Here is a 21,129-nt window from a genome sequence, read left to right on the forward strand (position 1 = left end):
GAGGGGTGGTGCAGGCCTCAAGGACGTGCATTGTCCTCCTGGAGCACTGCTTAGATTAGGGGACAGTAAGTAGTGGTCGCTCCTTCATGACACCTGACTGCAAAGCCACGAGCCCAGGGTGGTACAGAGGAGGTCTAGCACTCCTGAACTCATTTCACTGATAAGAGAGACTGAAGGTGAAATGTGCCTAAAATCATTTTGATGGTAGGAAACGAACAGCATTAAGAAAATAAAAGTTCTAAGGAGGTGAAGAAATACACTAGGTGCAGGGCTTCACCAAAAAACATTGCAAAGTGAAACCAATAACCAGCAAGAAGGGCCTGACCCCTAGAGTTTTCAAGCATGATGCTGAGAAAGCTGAGGCTTCTTCCAAGATTCATTGTTCTGCAGTGATACACAATACATTTATAGCAAGCAGCTAAACATTCTGTGTCACACAAAAATGAAACAGGAGAGTTTTTTTCTGACTATTTACCCTATTACGTAGGATAGACAACTGAGAAAACTGATGACAGAGCAGTACACAATAGCTGCTTCCATGACTACCCTGCATAGTGATCCAGCATCTGATAAAATAAGTTGACATTTACAATCAGCTTGGAGTGTTTCAGATTTAAGAACACCAAATTCATGCCAAGTTTACGGTCCATGATAGTGATCCTTTCTGTTGTGCATCAGACAGGTAGAGAACTTAGTTTCTTCCCCCAGCAATCCAGTGTATTTCCACTCTTATATAGTTTTTCTGCTGAGAATTGTCCCTGCAGCATCTTTTAGCTGTCTGCAGTCATTCTCGCCTCTGCCTGTTTTCAGGACCATTAGCTGTCCTCCACGCTCTGTCTACCTGCTATCCAGCAGCAGTGCAGGAAACTTGCTCAGCTCATGGGTAAAGCACGTTATCCCAGTGTGCCCAAGGATAAGCAAGGAACTTTCCCGCATGGCTTTCATTGTCAGTTTCATCTGGGAAAGCATTTTGCTACTTAGTGTTTGTGACTGGCTGGTGAGGGAAGCAGAGTTCCATGTAAGCTTGGCTTTTCCCAGATCAGAAAGAAATGCCAGGTTCCATGCATTCTTAAGAGGTAGGATGAACACCATTATAGTTCCCAAATAGAGGACAGCACATCAAAGCATAATAAAACCAGGAGGTTCCTGAGATGGACATTGAAAAGTCTGATGTACCGAATGCGGTCTCCAGTCTTCACTAGCAACTCCTGCCTCCAGGAATCCCCAGGGGAGATAATGGAGACCAGGCAGGGGTGATAATGTGTAGCAAAGGCAGATGAACCCTCAGTGAAAGAGGATAAAGCTGCAAACAGTCAGGTGAACTAAGTATGTGAGTCTTATGAATACCTATGTCCCTGTGGCTGATAAGATGCTTCCGCAACTGAAGGAGCTGGCAGGTGTGATTGCAAGGCTGTTCACCGTGTCTGACTGATCGTGGCAACTGGGGGAATGTCCCAGAGAGTTGAAGAAAGCAGTCCTATCTTGCAGGGCAAGAGGACCCGCGACACTAGTAAGCAGCCAGACTCACCTTCATCCCCGAGAAGGTGATCACAGAACTGCAGAACTATGAATTTGAGTTTGAAGGGAACTGAAAACCCATCCAGTTCCAATCCCCCTGCCATGGGCTGGTAGCCAGCTGCTAGATGACACTACCCAGCATGAAGGCACCCACAGCTTCTGTGGGCACCCTTTCCAGACAAATTATTATACTCTCTTCACTTCAGTCACATCCATCTCCTTGTATCATGCTCCACAGGGTGCTGAAACCTGCCATCATACTATGCCTTTCCTACTCAAGAAACACAGTATATAGCCATCTTTGTTCTTGTAGTTCACCTGAGCCTAGACTGAACCTCAGTAGTTCCCCTGGACATTCAAATCTTAGTTCTCTTGTCCTGTCCTCCATAGCTGCCACGACTCAGGTCACAGGGTCTATTTACAGTTATCCAATTAACAGTTCCATGAACAAGAACTGGAGCTGAAGTAATTACACTCAAAAAGATTTCCTCTAAAAACGTACGTAAAATCTTTAAAAGTTCAGGATTTGGATGGACAGTTCTATCTAATACAACGACTTTTCTTAGAACAGTGTAAGATATCATTTAATCATTTGAGGATTACTGGTTCCATGTAACCTGAAAGGGAAGTGAGCAACAAGTTAGATAATAAAAATATTGTCAAATGTTTCCAATATATGGGTGTATTTTCAAGCAGAAAAATATAATCACCATTTACTATCTAAAAAATAATTTTATTGCTATATCTAAGGGAGTAAAAAACAGTCTAGGAAATAAAACATTACAGCTAACATAGAAGTAAACCTAGATTTGCAGTGAATAAGCAATGCTGGATGAGAAGTTATGAGAAAATTGTTTTGCTTTTCTTTAGACCAGATCACGCACACTGGTCAGTGCTGACAGGGGCTAGTCCCTGGCTGACAATCAATATTTGCACTGGGGTCATGCCCATCAGCTGAGAAAGATTGTGAGGTTAGCTTGGAAGTCATTTATTAAGTCACAAAAACTTATTACTGTTTGAAAGAAAGCATTCTACAATAGACAAAAACAGGAAGTGCAGCAGATTCAGACCTACATGCATCTGTCCAATCATTACATACAAAACATTTATTTTAGCTGTATCCTAGAAAAGCCATTGTCAGATTTTAGAAGACACCGTGAACATCTGTAATGGTTTGCACTAGCCAGGATCTCAATCATCCATTCCAAATGGAAGAGCTTGGAATAATTTTACCTTAGTGTGGGTCCTAAGCATCACTGTTACCATTACCTAGGCACCCTTCAGTATGCCACGCCCTTTCAAAACAGGAAGGTAAGCTAAAATCCAAGGTATTAATGTATGTGCATCACCACAGCACTGGGGACTTGGTCTGTGTAAAACAGGCGTGTTTCAAAATGCTGATCCTGAGGCCTGTGTCCATCAAAGCTGATCTAAAGACATCATACACCCAGGTAATTCCTTCTAGCCAGGAAGCAAATGAAAACAAATGACAAAAACAAAGTAGAAAACAAAATACATTTCACTGCCACGTTAGGCAGTTTTATAAAGGGACATCCTACGAAATGGGGAAGAAAAATTGTTTCACTCTGAGGAAGCTATGTGACTATGCATAATGAAAATGAAACGCAGCAGAACACAGTGGACTAGAAAAGCTTCTGCCTTCAGACTGAGAACAGAATAGTTTTATCTGCATACCAGGAAAATGGCCAATTTCAGCCATGGGAAGTAGGAAGCTTTCTTATCCCCATATCATTTAAATCCCTCTTATCCCCATATCATTTTCTCAAAAAAAGAACTGTACTGTATCCTGGTAACCTGTTGAATGTTTAGTTCCTAAGCTCGTTCACTTTTATGAAGAGCATGAGTGCACACTTCAGGAGACAGAGCAATCATTCCCACAGAAGTTGCTTCGGCTAATCTGGTAAAAATAGGAGTATTTGAAATTAACTGATGCTGTATCTAGCACAAATCTAGCTAACTTTTGATCAAGAAGTAGAAAAGGAATTGTCTGTAAAACTGAACTTAAAACTGAGCAACTATCATGCTCTGTGCATTCAGACCTTGTAAGCACAAACATTAACACCCTGCAAACAACAGGCACACTTCATAGCTTCATGTAAAATGAAGTTAGGGCTTCCAGAGCTTGAGGAGCCCATCTTCGCTGTAAGTGGCAATCAGGTTCTGGTGAGGGTGATGAGCAATGCCAATGACATCTTTTTCATGAACCTAGAGAACAAGCAAGAAAAGAAGCTTCAAGAACCTTCCTTTAGCAGTAACTCAAGCCAAGATATTTTCAAACTAGAGACCAGAGGAAAACTGGACTGGGGGACAGGATAGTTTGTGTATACAGTAAAAGTGTATGAATATAACCTTGCCAACATTAAGTTCCAGCTTCTGTGACACAGCGGTTACTTTTTTGTTGGGAGAGGGACAGTTTCATTTCCTATACCTACTGAAATCCACTACATTGAAATGTTCCCCATTAAATGCTGACATTCAAGCTGGCACCTCTGTTTAGTGTAATCCAAGACAAATTTAAGCCTGACAGCTTTAACTCTAGCAGCTTGGTCAGATTCTCTACAAGCTAGAGCCCAAATTAAGATTTGCTCTTAGTTTATTCAACAGTTTCAGCCACTTAATTCTTGTCCTAGTGTGAAACATTTTCAGAACTTTGTTCTAAACAACAAAGCTTCAACACATTCCACAGTGCATCCTTCTGGAATGCAGTTGCTACCAGAAGTGGTGGCTAGAAGATTCGCTGCTACAAAACTTCTTATAGACCTCACAGGTAACAAGCACTTAGATTATCAACTCCGCAGAAGATCAAGCCACAGGCTTACTGTCAGTGTCCTCTCCAGCTTGCCAGTCACTGTGCTGAAGCAATAGAGCACAAAATCTTCACCGACACAGTAGATCCATTCACCACGAGGAGACAGTGCACAGCAGACAAAGTCACCACCTTCTCTCTTACCAGAGCTAAAGCTTCTTACAATCTGTAAAGATACCCCCAAAAAAACATTTCACAAGATTAAACTAGGGCACATGACTACTATCTTCAAGGTAAAAACATTTAGGCAGTACTAGGTCCATTTAGAACATCTCTCTCTCCATATCAGTTATCACTTCCTGCAAGTCAAGATATTCTCTGAACTGCGTACAGAGCAATTTGCCATAAAAATGAAATGGAAAAAAAAAAAAAAAATCAGGTTCAAACCCCACCTATATTTCTGACACTTAAAATGACCGGAAGACTTGAAAGGACACCAGAAAGATCACATACCTGACCCTGCATGTTCATAATGACGACTGTATTTGATCTGTTGCAAACAACAAAATGTTCTGGGTTTTTTGGCAGCAGAATGACACTGTTGACAGTAATGTCTGTCCCTGCTGTGCTGCCAAGAGACTTGAAAGTGTTCGAGCACTCTGTCGTCTTCACATTCCAAACCTAGCATGAAAATTGAAATTAATTACCTTTGAAGAAAAGTAAACAGAAATTGTTTTTTGGAGCTGACTCAAGGTCCCAGATTTAGTCTCTTTTAATGCTACTGAAGGGAACTATGAATAGATGTATCTTGTAGAAAGTAAGAATTACTAAATCTATTCTAAAGCGTGGACACCATGAATAGTTTCACTATGACTGACCTGAAAGTGAATTTCTACTGTCCAAGTTCAGCCCAGATCTCTTTTGTTAAGAACTCTGCCCTTACAAGTGAGTCCACACTTGCATTCTGGTTTTAGCTAGCACCTGTAAATGCACACGTGGCTTCTGAACATGCAGCCTCCCTACACAAGAGGGACACAAAAATGATGAAAAAGCAAAGCCAAAATCACCAAAGTGATGGCACTGTGAGTGATGTCCCATGAGAGCTGCCTAACACACTATAGCAGACTTTTCCTGACATTTATAAACAGGAAGTAAAACTGCTCGTTTAACATCTAAAATAAAATTTAACATACATACATACATAGTTTACATGCTAGTGTAACTGAAGTGGAAGACAGCATCTTCTTACAGTATTTCCATTATTAAAGGCAGTCTGGCAAATTGTGCAAGTTTGAAGTTAATGCTCCACTGAACACAAACAAAACCCATCACACTCTCCTTCCTCCCAGCCCCACCTATAAACCATCTCTATTTCCTTACCCTGACACAACTGCACCAAGGTCCCCCGCAGGGTAGCTGCTTCTATATTCTTTCTTCCCCTCCAAGTCAGTAGGGGAGTGTACACAGTAGTGCTTTATTACTTATAACTATTACAACTGTTCCACTCTTAGCTGGGACCAAAAGCCAAAGCTACCATTTCTGCCATCAGTGCAATTAACATGAGGCTATACAAGCTCATACAGCAAAGGAAATAAGCATCACGAAATAAGCAGGTGTCCAACACAGAGAGCAAGAAAGTGACACTGTTTCAGACAAAGAATTCCCCATGTTTGAGGATGAGAAGCATCACAGCCAATTCTGCTTCCAGAAAAAGCAGGAACCAACAGGTGACTACGCAGTGACACCCCACTTTCACAGACACATGGAAAGGGACTGCAGAACTGCAAACCATTACCAGCTCTGTTGTACAGCAGTCTACAGCAAAGGTGTGTTACTTAAAAAGAGTGAGCACTATCTTACCTTCACTGTGCCATCAGAGGATGCACTGATAATATAGTGTCCATCCTGGGTAAAAGTAGCTTCATTGACGAAGGAAGAATGACCACGGAATTCTTTCAAAGTTTTGCCAGATTTTAAACCATGAATCCTGTCACACAAATAAGTCATATATGAGTGAGCAACCAAAGTAGTCTGAACCACCATCTGGCTTCACTGTATTTTAAATATGAGCTACATTTGACAGGTAGCAGTAAGAAGTGCTGAAAAATCTCCAAATTGTCTCTTTAATACAAATCCTTTTCAAAGACACTGTGTGCTCCAGCAAAAAACTCAGAGAAAAGCCATTGCTTTTCAGCTTCAAGCACACATATGTTAAACTTTAAATGCACTAGAAGACAAGTATAAAAAAAGAAATTATGAAATTGACAAACAAAACCTGTGCCACCGAGGGAGGCACTGATACAGAAAATAACAGAAAAGAACCCCAAACCTTCCCGTGAAAAGTCTCATAGCAGCATTTTCATTTGAAATCTGTTCCCATAATCTCCTATCTTTTTTTGCTGTGCAACTTCATTATTTGCCTGCTTATGCTATGGTTCATCTACACTGTAAATGGACTAATAGCTCTCATTAAGGTATTTTGTAATGCCTGTTCACTGTGCAGTTGCTTCCAGATCTCTAACAGTACCCTCATTTCCATCAACAACAGTACGTTACTGTTTGCAGCACATGAAAGGCTAAGGCTACTAAATCTTACGTAATCCCATTCAACTAAGAATAATCATATGAATTGTTAAGCACTGGATCAATCTATTACAAGTCACACACCCTGTAACTCAGTTTTGAAAGGTACAGATAAGAAAGTTGGAACCCTTGGCAAGCTGGACAGATGGGGTGTGAAAAACTATGATGCTGAGAACTGATAAATGCAAAGTGCAGAACAACCTCATGCTTCAGAATCAAACAAGAACTAACTGGTGGCAGAAGTCCTCAAAAAAGGACCAGGAAGTCCTCATGAAGAGCAAACTAAAAGCCAGCAGAATTTCCAGAATCTCAGCCTGTCGGCTTTTATCTTCATAAACAGTTTTTCTGCCCAAAAGAAGTGCCACAAACAACGGGAAACAGAACTACACAGCCTGATACAACACTTATACAAAATCCAAGTCCTGTCATACTGCCGGCGCTACACAGAAAGGGATGATATGCATGAGAAATAAAGATCTCCCACACTCAACAGCAGAACTGCAAAGACATCCCAAAGAAATAGAAATCACTTTCTGTAGTGAAAGATCCTGTCTGTCTACTTTCAGCACTGAAGAAAGCTTTATTATCTTGCTGTCGCCAACATACAAACTATCTGGCCACGTGGTTTTCCTTTCATAGAAAGTCCAAGATAGTTATGTATGTCAGAGAATCAGGGGGTAACTTTGGTTGGGATGAACCTGACATAACGTATGCTACAATGCTCTCCTCAAAGCAACAACAGTTTCCAAATCCAGTTAGATCACTCACATCCAATTTAGGTTTGAAGGCCTTCAAATATTGAAACCCCTCAACATTATCTAACTCTCTCTGCAGTCAGAACTCCCTCTTCTGGAACTTGTTCTTCCTAAGAGCCACATACTTTTGACAGAAGTCTGATGCCATCTCACCCGTGACAAGTTCCACACAAACAAGCAAGGCACCACTTTCAGCTTTCTGTTTTGCAGGTCAATCAGATCCAGCTTTCAGCCTGTCCTTAAATGTTATATGCATCTGAAGAGACAATCAGATCAAAAATGAGCACCCTAAAGCACTGGAGGGGCCCGCTGTACTGACACTTCCTGACACAGATGTTAAGTCCTGTCCTTGAAACTCTCCAAGTGTGTCAACCTGACTGACTTAGAGCACTGGATCTCTGGTGTTTCCCGTCAGAATGCTGGGAAGAATAGATGCCCATAAAACATGCTCTTTGGGTCCTCCTTCTTCTTGTTCCCTCTCTGAAAGATGTCTAAGAGAAATAGAGGGACGGATCAAGGGGCCTGAACTTGAGAAAGTTCTACTGCACTCAGCAACTATCAAAGAAGCAGAGAAGATGCAGCAAAAATCTTAAAAATGCACACAGAGCATATAATTTATAATGGATAGTATAAGAAGATACCGTTGTTCCTGCTGCAAAAAAAACCATACTAAATGGCATCAGCTATTGTTCCTTCATCTTCTGAAGGCAGTGAGTGTTTGCAATTAGGTCGTTCAAGGCCATTTCAAAAAATGTTCTGTCCCATTAGATTTGTATCCTCCTTATGTTCTCCAAGCTACACTGTGATACTCTGTTACAGAAAATGTTACTTTTGAAGGAAGACATCAGTCTCTTAAATTAATCTCATGAGGAAAAAAGTATATTAAAAGTTGATCTAAGCAGCAACAGAGAATAGGAAGTACTGTGTCTTTGTGGCTCAAATGAAGCACGGTGAAAGACCACACTTCCAAACTGTCCCTCTCCAATTCCCAGAAGTAAGCTCTCCTACTAGTATCAAAACAACTATGAAATACGGATCAAAGTTTAACCAATTGACATGAACATTATTTTCATTTCTCCTGCATTATAACTCATGTTTTCACAATTTACCTGATTGTCTGATCAAAAGAAGCGCTAAGAATTTGGCTGCTGTCCTTAGAAAAGCTGAGGCAGGTAACACCCTTACTGTGGGCTCGCTCGAACCTCCGCAGGCACTGGCCGCTCTGGATTTTCCACACCTGCAAAGAAAAGAGCAAATGAAACAAGAGTAGTTACTTCATACTGAGGTCGGCCAAGCCCATACATCAGCGCTGTATCTGTTCCTGGGTCATGCTAAGCAGCTTGTGTTTTCATGCATAACTGCAAAATTATTTCATTGCAGCAAGTGAATCTGGTCACCACCCCTGAGGGCCTACTTCAGGAAGGATTCCTACCTTGATCTTTCCATCTTGTGCTCCAGTTGCTAGCATTTCTGTATCTCTGCTGAAGCACATGCACAACACTGCATCATCCATCATCATAAAATTATCTTGCGCCTGGTACTTCAGATCCTAAATGAAAGCAGAAGATCCACCAATCAATAGCAAATTAAACAAAATTTTAATTTTACACCAAAGTGTAAGTTTTAACTTCAGCAACGCTCATCAGACAGATATCACAGCCTTATAAAGACCAGAAACTGCTGTTGTCACCATATTAGAGGCAACAACAAAAACCTAGAAAGGGGAAAAAAAACACAGAATGAAATTAGCGACGAGCGTATTAAATCAAAATCTGGATTCCAGACCAGTACACAAAGCACCAGGCAGACGTCTTTCACAGCCTCACAGAAACAAATAAGGCTATCTGCCCTAGCCAATAAGCTGTCCTGCCAGAAAAGAACACACGTACCTTCCGAATCTTTCCAGTAGTGAAGTTCCACACTTCAATGAAACCATCCACAGAGCCAGTGACCAGATACTGACCATCAGGTGAGAACCGAGCACACTCCACATGGGACTTCTGCCCAAACTGTTTTACAGAAGAACATAAATTAAGCCTAATAAGCAGCCTAAATGAAAACAAGCAATTCACATTAAAACAAAACTGCAACCTCCTTTTGTCAATAATGATCCAATATTCCCTAGAGATACACAGACATACAGTCACATATCTAATACTAAGGTCCAAGGTGTTTTTATACTATATATATGCATATACCAGATATTCATCTGGTATTGTCCACTAAGCTTAGGCCAATCACTTCATGCTTACAGAAACAGCAGCTTTCATTAGCTTTTCTTCAGTGAACTGTGAATGTTAAACACCTCCCCAATACTTAGTACGTATCAGCAGATTGCAGAAATCTTGACCAAGTGCAAGTTGCATCAGTTGGAATCGTAGTTTCTCTAGTGAAGTTTTCACAGAGCATTTGATATTTTTGTTCTTCAGTAGAAAATGAAATCATAACTGATGATAACTAAGTATAATAAAACACTTTATCTAGTGAATGCTCAAGATCAGTACTGGAAAAGCATTACCAAACTGCCACGGAACACAACAAATTAATTTCACAAAATCACAGTTCTGAAAAACTGTATCTTCTGTTCACTGTGGAAGCTAGTACAGCTACTCAACTGAAGAGAAATGTTAAGTGAATTTCAAGAACCTTCACAGAAGAAAACTGCATGTTCCACACTGCAAGTGCTGCAGGACCATGGTGTCATTACAGTACAGTTTTCTTTCTCTTTTGGAATCTACTCAGCAAAAACCTTAAAAAATAAGATACTAATTACATTAGGTGACAAGTCCACAATCAAAATTTCAGTGATTCTCAGAAATGTCATGCACACATATCAGCTTAAAATAGTGGTATTTCCATAGAGAAATGAGGAAGAGGACTAAGAAAATCACTTCTTAAAGATTCCACACAGTGTAGTCTAGGAATTATTAAATGCTTCAACAATATTCACAAGTACCATGAGCACCTAATCTTGTTAATGCACCTTATTCCAGGCTCTTAACAGAGTCTTTGCTTCTTTGATGAAACAAGGCACAGAGGCCAGGGAGAGAGAAAACGAGGAGAGATTATTTGCAAAAAAAAAAAAGAACAGAGTTTACCTGCAGCTCCTAACATAAAGCACAGGAAGGAACAAGGAATGGTAGCAGATACACAAAGTAAACTGAACATCACCTTAATGTGTCTGCTTAGCTGTGTGGGGAACTTTTCTTCTTCTACATCTTTCACAGCTGCTTTGCCTCTGAACAAATCAATTGTCATCCCAGGAGGAAGCAGGCCCTGATGTTGTTGCCACTTCAGTGCCTTTTCAGGAGTTGAAAGCAACACTTTCAGTTTATCAGTTCATAAGTATCTTTCTTCTCAATGTTTTATTTATTTATTTAACAGCGCGTTCAATTCAAGAGCAAACAGGATTTAGATTACACTTCCTAAATTATAACCACAATAAGAAAGACATAGCATGAATGACTTTATGTCCACCCTCTTCATTCTCCCTTCAGTATGAAAGACACAGTATGTACAGAGTGTGGTGTGATGAGTTTGGTCTTGTATTAACCACCTGACCTACTGTTCTTTTGCCTAAAATAGCTCATAGTAAAACCAAAAGTCAGGCCACGTTAATTATGCAAAGATACTTTTTAAGCTCAGAAGTATAATAAATAAATAAAGAGATAAGCCACACAGAAAAAAAAACCAGAACACATGAAAAATTGTTTGCATAAGCAAGAATTTGAGAATAAGAAAGTATCCTAAGCACAACTGCAAAAACAGTGTGTTTTAATGCTTAATTTGAAAATAATCTCTGTACACTATTTATTCTATGGGGAGAAATAAACTAGATAGATTTAGAGGGCTAACACCTAAATCCTTGGAGAAAAGATCATTTTTAACTATACTACATAAATGTGCAACACTTCAACTCTGTTTTCACTGAGTTGAACTATATCATATTTAAATTTAAGATGAAGATCTACGGAAACTGACATAGACAGTGATTTTTTTCCCCAAGAATTACCTGCCCCAACAATGCCATAAGACGAGATGGAGGCACCACGCTGACCTCTCCAGCTAAAGCTTGTGCAATAGCAGCTCTCCGTTTTTCTTTGCTACTTCCATCAGGATATGCCTAAAGAGAAATGTTATCTTTATGAAGTGATTCCTCCAAATTTTAATTGGTCCAAACTGAATACACTTTCGTTTCCTAGCAAGCACTTCAAAACAACCCCTCTATTTCCAGTCCTTCAAACATCTGAGGTGTGCTATCACTAAGAACATCAGATTCACATAATCAGACATCACTCCTTCCTACTGCTATTATTACAATGCAACAACAGTTCCATTTTCAAAAAATATTCTCTTACATCTATAAGATAAGGCAGGTATCAAGTGATGAACATACAGCATCATCCTGTAGGTCAGCAGAACAAATCCTGAACTCAGGAAAATATTTCAAAACTACCATACTGCTGTCCTGTGATCAAGAATTACACACCAGTTCCAAACACTTCATAAAACATCTGAAATTGTGAACCTGCATGATTTTTGCTCCCACAATGTAAAAGAAAAGATGCTAGAAACCTGTAACAATTTGGGCCAACACCAGGAGTCAAGCAAGACAGATTAGCATTGCAGAGTTCTGGGAAAAGCAGAACCTACCTCTCGAGGATCAAAGTAAGATCTGGCCAGAAGGTTTTCAAGGTGGATGTATCGCTCTGGCTGAGTCTGCTTTAGCATGATCATGGGATCTGTCTGCCTGAGGAGGGACCTAGCAGCACCCAGCTCCCGGAGCTCAATGAGCTCCAGCACAACCTGCAACAAGGAATTAGCATTTGCATCAGCAAAGATGAACTATGAATGAGGGCAAGTCGGAGGTAAAGAAAACGTTCTCCACCAGAGGTTGCTGAGCATAACACAAGCTCCCCAGGGCAGTAGGCACAGCCACAAGCTGCTGGAACTAAAGAAGCATCCGCACAATGCTAGACACAGCGTTTGTTTTTCAGGTGGTTCTGTGTGGAGCCAGAGGTAGGACTCAGTGGTGCCCGCATGTCCCCTCCTGCTCAGAGGCTCAATGAAAAATCACACGTAAAACCTAAAGAAGGCCACACGCTTCTCATGCTACACACCTGCTCATACAGGTCGATGAGGGTCTTGTCGGGCAGCTTCAGCGACTGTATGGCCTGCAGCACCGTGTCCCAGTGCCCGCTGTTGATGTCGGCCACGAAGCTCTCAATGCTGTCCACGGTGTTGAGGGACACGGTCGTCTCCTCCTGGAGGGTGGCGAGGGCCCGGTGCAGGCTGTTCTCCTTCAGGTACTGCATGATCAGCCGGATCACACTGCCGAGCACAGACCGGGTCACAACGCGGCGCGGCCGCACCCAGCGGGCACCTCCCACCCTGACCCCGCACACCAGCACGCCCCAACCCCTCCGCCCCGACCCCGCGCCGCCGCCACACACGCACTCGGAGGACTCGATCTCGATCGACATCTTGAGACGCGCCGGAAGTCCGCACCACTTCCGGCCTCCAGAGAGGGCACTTCCGATAAGAGCCTCGCTGCCTTCCCCACGTGACGAGGGACGGAGCGGAGAAACGCCCGGCTCACGTGACGGAGGATGGGCCGTGGGCGACGCGCGTGCGCATTGCGGCACTCCGCAGGAGGGAGAGGGGGAGGGGAGGGATGAAGGGGGGGAGGCAGCGCCCCCTGGCGGCGGTGCGCGTCAGCAGAGCGGGCCGGGTCGGTGGCCTGCCCAGATCTTCTGAGGGCTGGAGGGAGACTGAATGCGGCAGAGAAACGCTGCAGAGCTGCGGGCTGCGTATGGAGGCCTGAGGCAGCGCTTGTGGCCAAGCACGAGGCCACAGCTCGTCCTCCATCGGGGCAGGAAGGCTTCTTTCCTGAGAGTCCTGTGCCATGGCAGCAGCCCAGCGTGGTATTGGCCTTAGGATGGGCAGCAGGAGGGTTGGGTGCTGTGCACCCCAGGTGCTGCAGCTCCGGGAGCTAACAGGGGTTCTTCTTTCTTGCCCCTCAGAGCTGGAAACGGGATGGCCACTTCATGTAGGTTAGTCTGAGCTGACACTCTGCCAGCAGCCTTTCCAGCACCAGCATTGTCTGCACCTTTGCCATGAGCCCTGTTTGACTGATGTACCCTCTGGGTGTAGCACTCTGTGGAGCCACATGCTGTCAAGGTTGCTGAGGATGTGGGACATCTGGCCTGCCTGCTTCTCTGCATGTGTGGGTTTGTGGATGTCAAACAAGGGATCTTACTCACTGTTTGCAGGCCTGAAATCAACCCAGTGAGAGCATGGATGTGGTCACACATCAGGGAGTGGTACTCCATAAGGCAGTGTTTAATTAGCGAGGAACATATTAGCATATTGTGAGTGCTTTGCTTCTTGTAAGAGATGAAAAATGATGCTGTTTTAGGCAGTTTTCCAGTGACGAAGAGATGTGAGACAACACTGCTAAGCACACAAAGGGGGACCAGGAGACCATCTGTGTTGCTGGACTGTGACCAAGTCCAAAAGTCTGCAAGCCCTGGGTAGTGCTAAAAGTCAAATAAAGCTTACTGTCCGTCCTCACTGCATGTAGGCTTAGGTGGAGCTGCCAGGAAGCAAGATCCTTGTATGGTTGCTGGTCACACCAAGGGTCTCAGCACTGTTATTTTCCTGGCCTAGGGCACTTCCTACCCGCAAGTGTCTGACACCAGTGCTGGGCTGCCAGCACAAGAGCTTGTGAAATTTGCTGCAGTCAGCCTCTCTTGGATAGACTTGTTCCTTGCTGTTTGTTTAGGCTTGGTGTACAATTTTCTGGATGAGCCATGGAAAACAGTGGAGTGTGAGAAACTGCCTGCCTTTGCCAAGGAAAGCTGTTCTTTGCTGTCTCTGTCCCCTGAGTGCTTAAGGAAGTAATCCAATAACATAAAGTTGAAGAAATTGTGAGTGAGGCACAGAGTAAACGTTTGGCATGCTGTTGTTTCCTCTCAGTGATCCCAGCTCCTTTGTCCTGACTGCTGTTAGAGAGGTGTGGGAATTATTGTGGGGGAGTATCCTTTTATTGTGCCAGGCATATCTCTTTTTAGATACAGGTGTATAGATGTCTGCTGAAGGCTGTTTTGAGAACAACTCCAATCCAGTTGGTAACAAAGCAAAGCTGTTTTAGCCAGGCTGAATTACGTGAAGCTGTAAAATCCAAAGATGGCAGCTATTTTTGTGCTGGCAGCACATGGGAGTCTGACTCAACTCTGTAGGTGAATTCATCTGAATGGCTGATCCTTTCTTTCCCTCCTCTTTGTGTGTTACTGCCATGTAGCAGAGAAAGACAAGCAGAAAGCTTACTTAGCCTACAACTGCTGTGTCCCCAGGCCGACATTTTTCTGAAAGATGAAGCAGCACGGGATGATAAGGCCAGGTGGATGGTGGTGGTATGTACACCATGTGGCTCTCAGCAGCAGGAGGGTATGGACACCTGCACTAAACCTTTCTGTGGGGCAAGTCAGAACTCTCAGTAACTACAGCTGAGGAGGGGGTCCCCATGTGCCTCAAGCTGCACATGCACATTGTTAGCAGACTTTGGCTCTGTGGCTAGACACATCTGCAGCCAGCCCAATCTGGAGCTGGCAGCAGGCCTACCCTAAGAGACATCTGTCCAGACCTCCAGAGGTCCTTGCAGCCAATGCACACAGGGTGCCAGCTGTTGCAGAGTGTTACAGGAGAAAAGGGGAAAGTCAGAATTTATTGTGTGACTTGAGAAACATGAAGAGAACTAAACAATCTTGCTGCAGCTAGGCCATGCAAATGATCCCCAGTGTAACTGTAAGTTAAAGTCAGACCTTGTCAGAATAGCTCATTTAAGTGAGAGCTGAGCACATGATTTGGAATCAAAATTATTACAGGAAGAACTTTACCTCTTCTCCTGGCTGTAGGTTTAATAAAACAATGTATAGATTTCTTCTGACTCAAAAGTAGTCAGTTTTCTTCAGCAAGTAAGGGTTCAACCATGAAGCGCATGGTTAACCTGTAAGCCATGGCTTTGACAAATGTAGGGTATCTTGGAAGTCATGTAAGCTGTGGCATTTGATGGTGTCACTGTGCTGTTACACCCCTGTGCAGTCCCTGCTGCATCCCTCCTCTCCTCCCAATGCAGTTTGAGGACTGAGCCTTGGTCACTGGCCACTGGTCTGTGATGGCTGCAGAGTAGGGCAAGGAGCCTGCTGTGATGCAGTGACCCACATCTGTCTGCATCTGAAGACCTGGCTTTCCCAGCAGCCAGATGTCTTGTTTGTGAGCTCCTGCCCCGCAAGCTGCAAGGCTTTGCTTCTCATGTTTAGGAGCATCAGGAGACCACATAAACTTATGGTGACAATAATGTTCTTTTTCTGCTTTCCAGGTTCTGGTTTAGTGGGGGGTTTGCCTTTCTCAGCTTCCAGGCCAAAAGGTCAAAAACAAGTCCTTCCACCAAAGCACAGTTATTGCAGTCTGAAAATAAGATGCTCCTCTCCAAGGCCAGCAACATGAGAGGAACTGTGCAGGAGAAATAGGCTGCGTCATTTCTGTCTCTCTGTTCTTGGGAATATTTTTAGTAAGTCCTGAAAAAGAAACTCCTGACTGCTGCATCTTTCAGGGAGAGACATGTGTCTTAAAATTGTCAAGCAGTTTTAAGGACTCCTTACATTTGTACAAAAACAAGCTCACTGCTAGTAAGGCAAACTGCATGCTGGGCTATGTGAGGAGGAGTGTAATTGGGGCTGATGTGGGAAGGCTGGAGAGGGCCAGTGTGCAGCTGCAGGACAGGAAGGGCCGTGGGTAGCCTGGCCAGAAAGGCTTGAAGGCAGCCTAGAAATCCCTAGAGGGCAGCAGCCAATGGCTAAACGCTGTTTGGTAACCTCAGCCCGTGCCACGGAGACAGCAGGCTGCAGCACAGCACTGGTAGGATCAGGTTTTGGTGGGCAGCCCTGGGATGAGGTCTTGGTGGGATAATGATGATCTCTGTCCCATGCAGAGGGCTTGAGCCACAGCTGTGTGTAGCCATGGCCACCCTGGTCTGGTGCTAAGGGAACCTCTGTCGGCGCCGACAGGACGGTGCGTGCTGTAGGTTACATTCTGGCTTTTTCTGAACCTTGGTGACATGTCAGGAGGATTTATAATCCAGGCCCATCACTGAGAGAAAACCAATAATATGTAGCTTGGCCTAATTAGGCAGTAGGGCTCAGGAACTCCCTTCCAGTTGCCTGGCCTCCGTTTTGACCCCTCTTTTCTTTGAAGTTCATGGAAAAGAAGGGAAAGGAAATGAGAGCAGAGGCCCTGCTTTTCCTGTAAAATGCCTCATTCCTTATAAAATTGTTTGACAGAAATCTCTTTCAGCTGGACAAGCTAAATGCTTTAGTACACGCCTGCAGTCATTTTCCTCCTTTGTTTTGTTTCTCTGCCTGCTCAGTCGCTGCTCTGCATCAATAAAACCATGTCTGTGCTGGCAGAAATGGTACTTTAAGAGACAGCAGAGAAAAACTCAAAAAGAGCATTAGGGGACTCTGAGTTGCAGCAGCAGTATTAATTCCTGGTCTGGCTGGGAAGAAGATGATGTCAAGTCCTTGCTCCGTAGTGCTGTGCAGTGTAAGGAGGCCAATTCCAGCTCCACTCTGCATTTTCAGACTTTTCTTCCAGACAAGCCTGCTGGGACGCATAGCTTCCTGCATTTGCCAAACCATGGAGCAACCACACCTACCACCCACCCTCCCGTATGCCAGCAGAAGAGCAGGGGTGGTGGAGGAGGCACGTAGCATCTTGGGTCTGTCCCAGGCACCAGGGGAGTTCTAAATGAGCGTAGCTGAAAGCATCAGAGGGAGGCAACTGTCCCCCTCTCTCCCTGTTTCCCACTGTAACACCAGGCTTGGGAAAGACCTAGCTAGGATCTCTGGAGGTCTGTAGTCCAACTCCCTGCTCCCAGGCTGGGTCTAGTTGTGCTGGATTCCTTCCAGCTGGCTTTTGGGTATCTCCAAGGAGGGAGATCTGCTCTCTGTGGTGCACTGTCCTCTAAAGGAAGAGCTTTGTCACACCCAACTGGAATTTCTCTTGCTGTAGCATGTGCCTGTTGCTCCAGCACGCCCTTTCCTACTGCAACTCTGAGAAAACTCTGGTGCTGCCTCTGCTGTAACCACCATTCAGACAGTGCATGGTTGTGGTATCTATTTGTACACCCTGCACTGCAGCCTCTTCTGTCCCAGGGACAAGCCTTCGCTTTTGCCTCAGATGCAAACTCTTTCATTAGTTCGCATCTGGTGTGTTTCTCTAGCCCTGCTGAGGTCAGGCTGAGTGTCAGTCTGTGCTCCCAAAATGCAGCAGCTGCTCTTGCAGTTAGACATCTGCTGGGAAAGTTTGGAACCTGTGCCAGTGGGCACCTGGCTGTGTGGCAGAGGCTGAGCACACTGTCCTGAGAACTGCCCAGCATCTCCTCCACACCTGCTGGGCACTCCTAGATTGCTGTGAGATCTGCTGGTTCCCTGGAAGAGAGCTCACAGCGTGCAGTCAGAGCTGGAGCCACTCTTACTTCTGCTTTGGGGAGGTGAAAGGACAGCACAAGTGTGGTCAGAGATTTTCTGCAGCTACATTAGTACTAGACCACCTGCAAACCTTGAAATGGGTGTTTCACATCCTCTTTCAGATGAAGCTGAGATTGTAGGGATGAGGCCCAAGACTTGCCATAGTAAGGTCTGAGTTCCAGATGAGGTGAACACTGGGTGTGGGCACCTCTGGCTTGCACAGCATTTCTGTGTGCCAGGGACATCTGGCCATGCTGGTGCTGGTGCACGCATCTGCTCCCAAAGATCCAGACTTGCCTTCACATGGAAAATGTTTCCTTCTGAAAAAAAGCATCTGCAGAATCTATGCATGCAATTGTTCAACAGTGTGGGGCACTGGAATGCACAGAGCCAGCAGAGCCTCAGGAACCCCTGTGCTGTTTTTGTGGAGATGCCTACTATGCTCCTTAACTTCGTGACTTCTGAAGTCCTGATTGATGTGTGGCATACTGATGGCCAGGTGTTTACAGAGCATGCACAGAGCAAAGGAGGCCATGTAAAATCTGGGCATGCCATGATGTAGGTGGGCAGTCACATCTCATTGTGTTGCATTTGGAGGGGAAGCCTACCTCACAGCTGTTTCCAAGGCTGGACCTTGCCGTGAGGTAGAGTAACTTTACCATGTAACTCATGACAAAGCTGCTTCAAAGTTAGAAGCAAAATTAGAAATCAGGTTGATGGAGCTTTTATTCCCAGAGTTTGAGCTGATATGTATGTTTCATTTTTAAGGACTGCATGCAGGGCAGAATTGTGAGATTAATTTCTGCGCGCTCAGAGACTAATAATATCGACACTCACTAGTGACGTCACATTGATTATTTGCAGGCTTTGCCATATGTCCCACTTGCAATCCTGGGCTGGGCTCCCGGATGCCTTTACAAATGGAGCAAGGTGTGATAACGAGGAGTGGCTAAGGAGGGGCAGGTGACGTGAAGCAGAGCTGGTGCCTGGCCAGTTGGCAGCCTTCCTTCTCCTATGCTATGTGGCTGCAGGATGACCAGAGCCTGGGTAGAGAGAAAACTCCCCTGTGACCCTCCCCATGCTGTCCCTTTAGACAGGCCTCAAGCTCAGTGTGGAGAAGCCCAGATCTTACTGACAAAGGGAGAAAAACCAGGAGGATATTCAGAAAATGCAAAGCTGCCTCTGAGCTGTCTTCTTGCTCTGCAGAAGAACCCTAAGCCAAGCCCTGATTGCCAAGGTCAGCTTTACACCCATGTCATATAAAAAAAGTTTGTCAGGTGTTTGCTACAACCTGAGAACAATGCCTATAGGTCATTGCTTAGTGGTCTAATTTCACAGCTGTGAGCCACAGACCATATTTTACACTTAGTAACATACTAAAGGATCTCTGATCAGCCACTGCTGAGTGTGACCAGCTCACTTCACCCATACATTCTGTGCCCATAGAGGTGTGCAAGGTTTCAAAAGATCCAAGTTCCCTCTTGAACTTTGGAGCTACAGACCAGATGCTATTTCAGGTGCTTTCTCTAACTTCTGATATGCTGTCAGCTTTAGCATCTCTGGGTTATGATCACCAACACTCATGCAAGGTCCTGAGACTCACTGAAAGCATCCTCGTGCCAATCGTGTTAGCTCAGGTGTCACATTTCTCATAACAGTGGACATGTGGTATGTCTACACCACCTATCCCCACAGAGGATGCCCCCTGAGGCACACTGTGCAGGAGCACTGACCACAGGTCTGGTATTTGCCCTGATATGAAGCAAACCTTGCTGCAGACCTAGGAGGCTGTCAAAGGCATCCTTGCTGTGAGCAGAGTTTGGAGACAGACACCAGCAGAGGTCCCTTTCAACCTGAGTTTTCCAGTGATTCTGCAGGTTTTCTTGTCTTTTGTTCTCAAATCTGGAGGCAAATATTTGCTGAGAACAAATCTCAGAGATTTGCCAAAGCCTGAGAGCTGTTACAGCTACAGATGTGCTGCTGGGCCCTGCTGTCACAGCCTGGGCCTTGCAGTCGGGGCTCTCGCAGTGCCATCAGGCTCCACAGACTCTCCAGCACCATGGATTCAGCTTCCAGTGCCCATACAGTGCAGCTGGAATATAGGATCAGGCTGGTGGGAATAGCCAAGGTGTGAGAAAGTGTTGTGTCTCCATATCTTTGGCCTAAAGATCTCTGGTTATAGGGTGGCAGGGATCTTGTGATGTGATGTTCTCATTGGTACCTGGGACGAGAGGGCCCTGTCCCACTGCCTGGAAGACCTTAAGCTACCAGCCTGCAAGGCCATGCTGTTCAGCAGACCAGTTGGTGCTGATGGCATCCCAAGAATAATCTTGGCCAGTTCCAGATCTCAATCACTGTGCGTCACCTGGACTCGGTGGCTGGGTCTGGGATCACAGATTCACCTCCATCATCCATAGGCCAGCACAGGGCCTGGAGATGGTCCTGAAGAACCACCACTGCTTTCCAAGGAACACTTCTGTGCCTTTAGTGTGACATGTGTGCCAAGGAGAGCCTAGGAAGGATGCAGTGATGATATTCATCAGTTACAGGATGGCTTCAGGGTGTGTGATAGCAAATACATGAATCATAGAATCACAGAATTGTAGGGTTTGGAAGGGATAATCAAGTCCAACCCCCTGCCACAGCAGCTCCCTAGCCGAGGTTGCACAGGTAGGCGTCCAGGCGGGTCTGGAACGTCTCCAGAGAAGGAGACTCCACCACCTCTCTGTGCAGCTGTGCCACTGCTCCGTCACTGCACTGGGAAGGAGTTCCCACGCACATTTGTGCAGAACTTCCTGTGCAGAATGACTATGACATTCCTATGAAGAATGACTTCAAAATATTTCTCAAAAACTTAGGCTTGTTGCTTTGCAGTTCCTTGCCTGAGCTGCTGGCAGCATTGGTCTCAGCAAATGCTGCTGTTGCAAGTGTGACTCGTCATGGAAATGATTATTTATAAGCATCACAAGGGGCCTAC

The 21,129-nt window shown here is 44.8% G+C and overlaps 1 protein-coding gene across 1 annotated transcript; it reads right to left on the reverse strand.

Moving 5' to 3' along the window:
* Positions 1-2,230: 2,230 nt before the first annotated feature.
* Positions 2,231-13,106, reverse strand: SMU1 (SMU1 DNA replication regulator and spliceosomal factor). The gene is made up of 12 exons (XM_065745664.1): positions 13,081-13,106; positions 12,744-12,954; positions 12,277-12,429; positions 11,636-11,746; positions 10,795-10,923; positions 9,513-9,632; positions 9,056-9,172; positions 8,733-8,860; positions 6,146-6,272; positions 4,799-4,966; positions 4,359-4,511; positions 2,231-3,744 (listed from the first exon to the last, which is right to left on the reverse strand). The coding sequence occupies exons 1-12, from the start codon at positions 13,104-13,106 to the stop codon at positions 3,646-3,648; spliced, it is 1,542 nt and encodes a 513-aa protein (XP_065601736.1). The 3' UTR covers positions 2,231-3,645.
* Positions 13,107-21,129: the final 8,023 nt, after the last annotated feature.

Source organism: Cyrtonyx montezumae, unplaced genomic scaffold (assembly GCF_038088225.1).
Source record: "Cyrtonyx montezumae isolate F1298 unplaced genomic scaffold, pur_monq_1.0 scaffold_36, whole genome shotgun sequence".
NCBI lineage: Eukaryota > Metazoa > Chordata > Aves > Galliformes > Odontophoridae > Cyrtonyx > Cyrtonyx montezumae.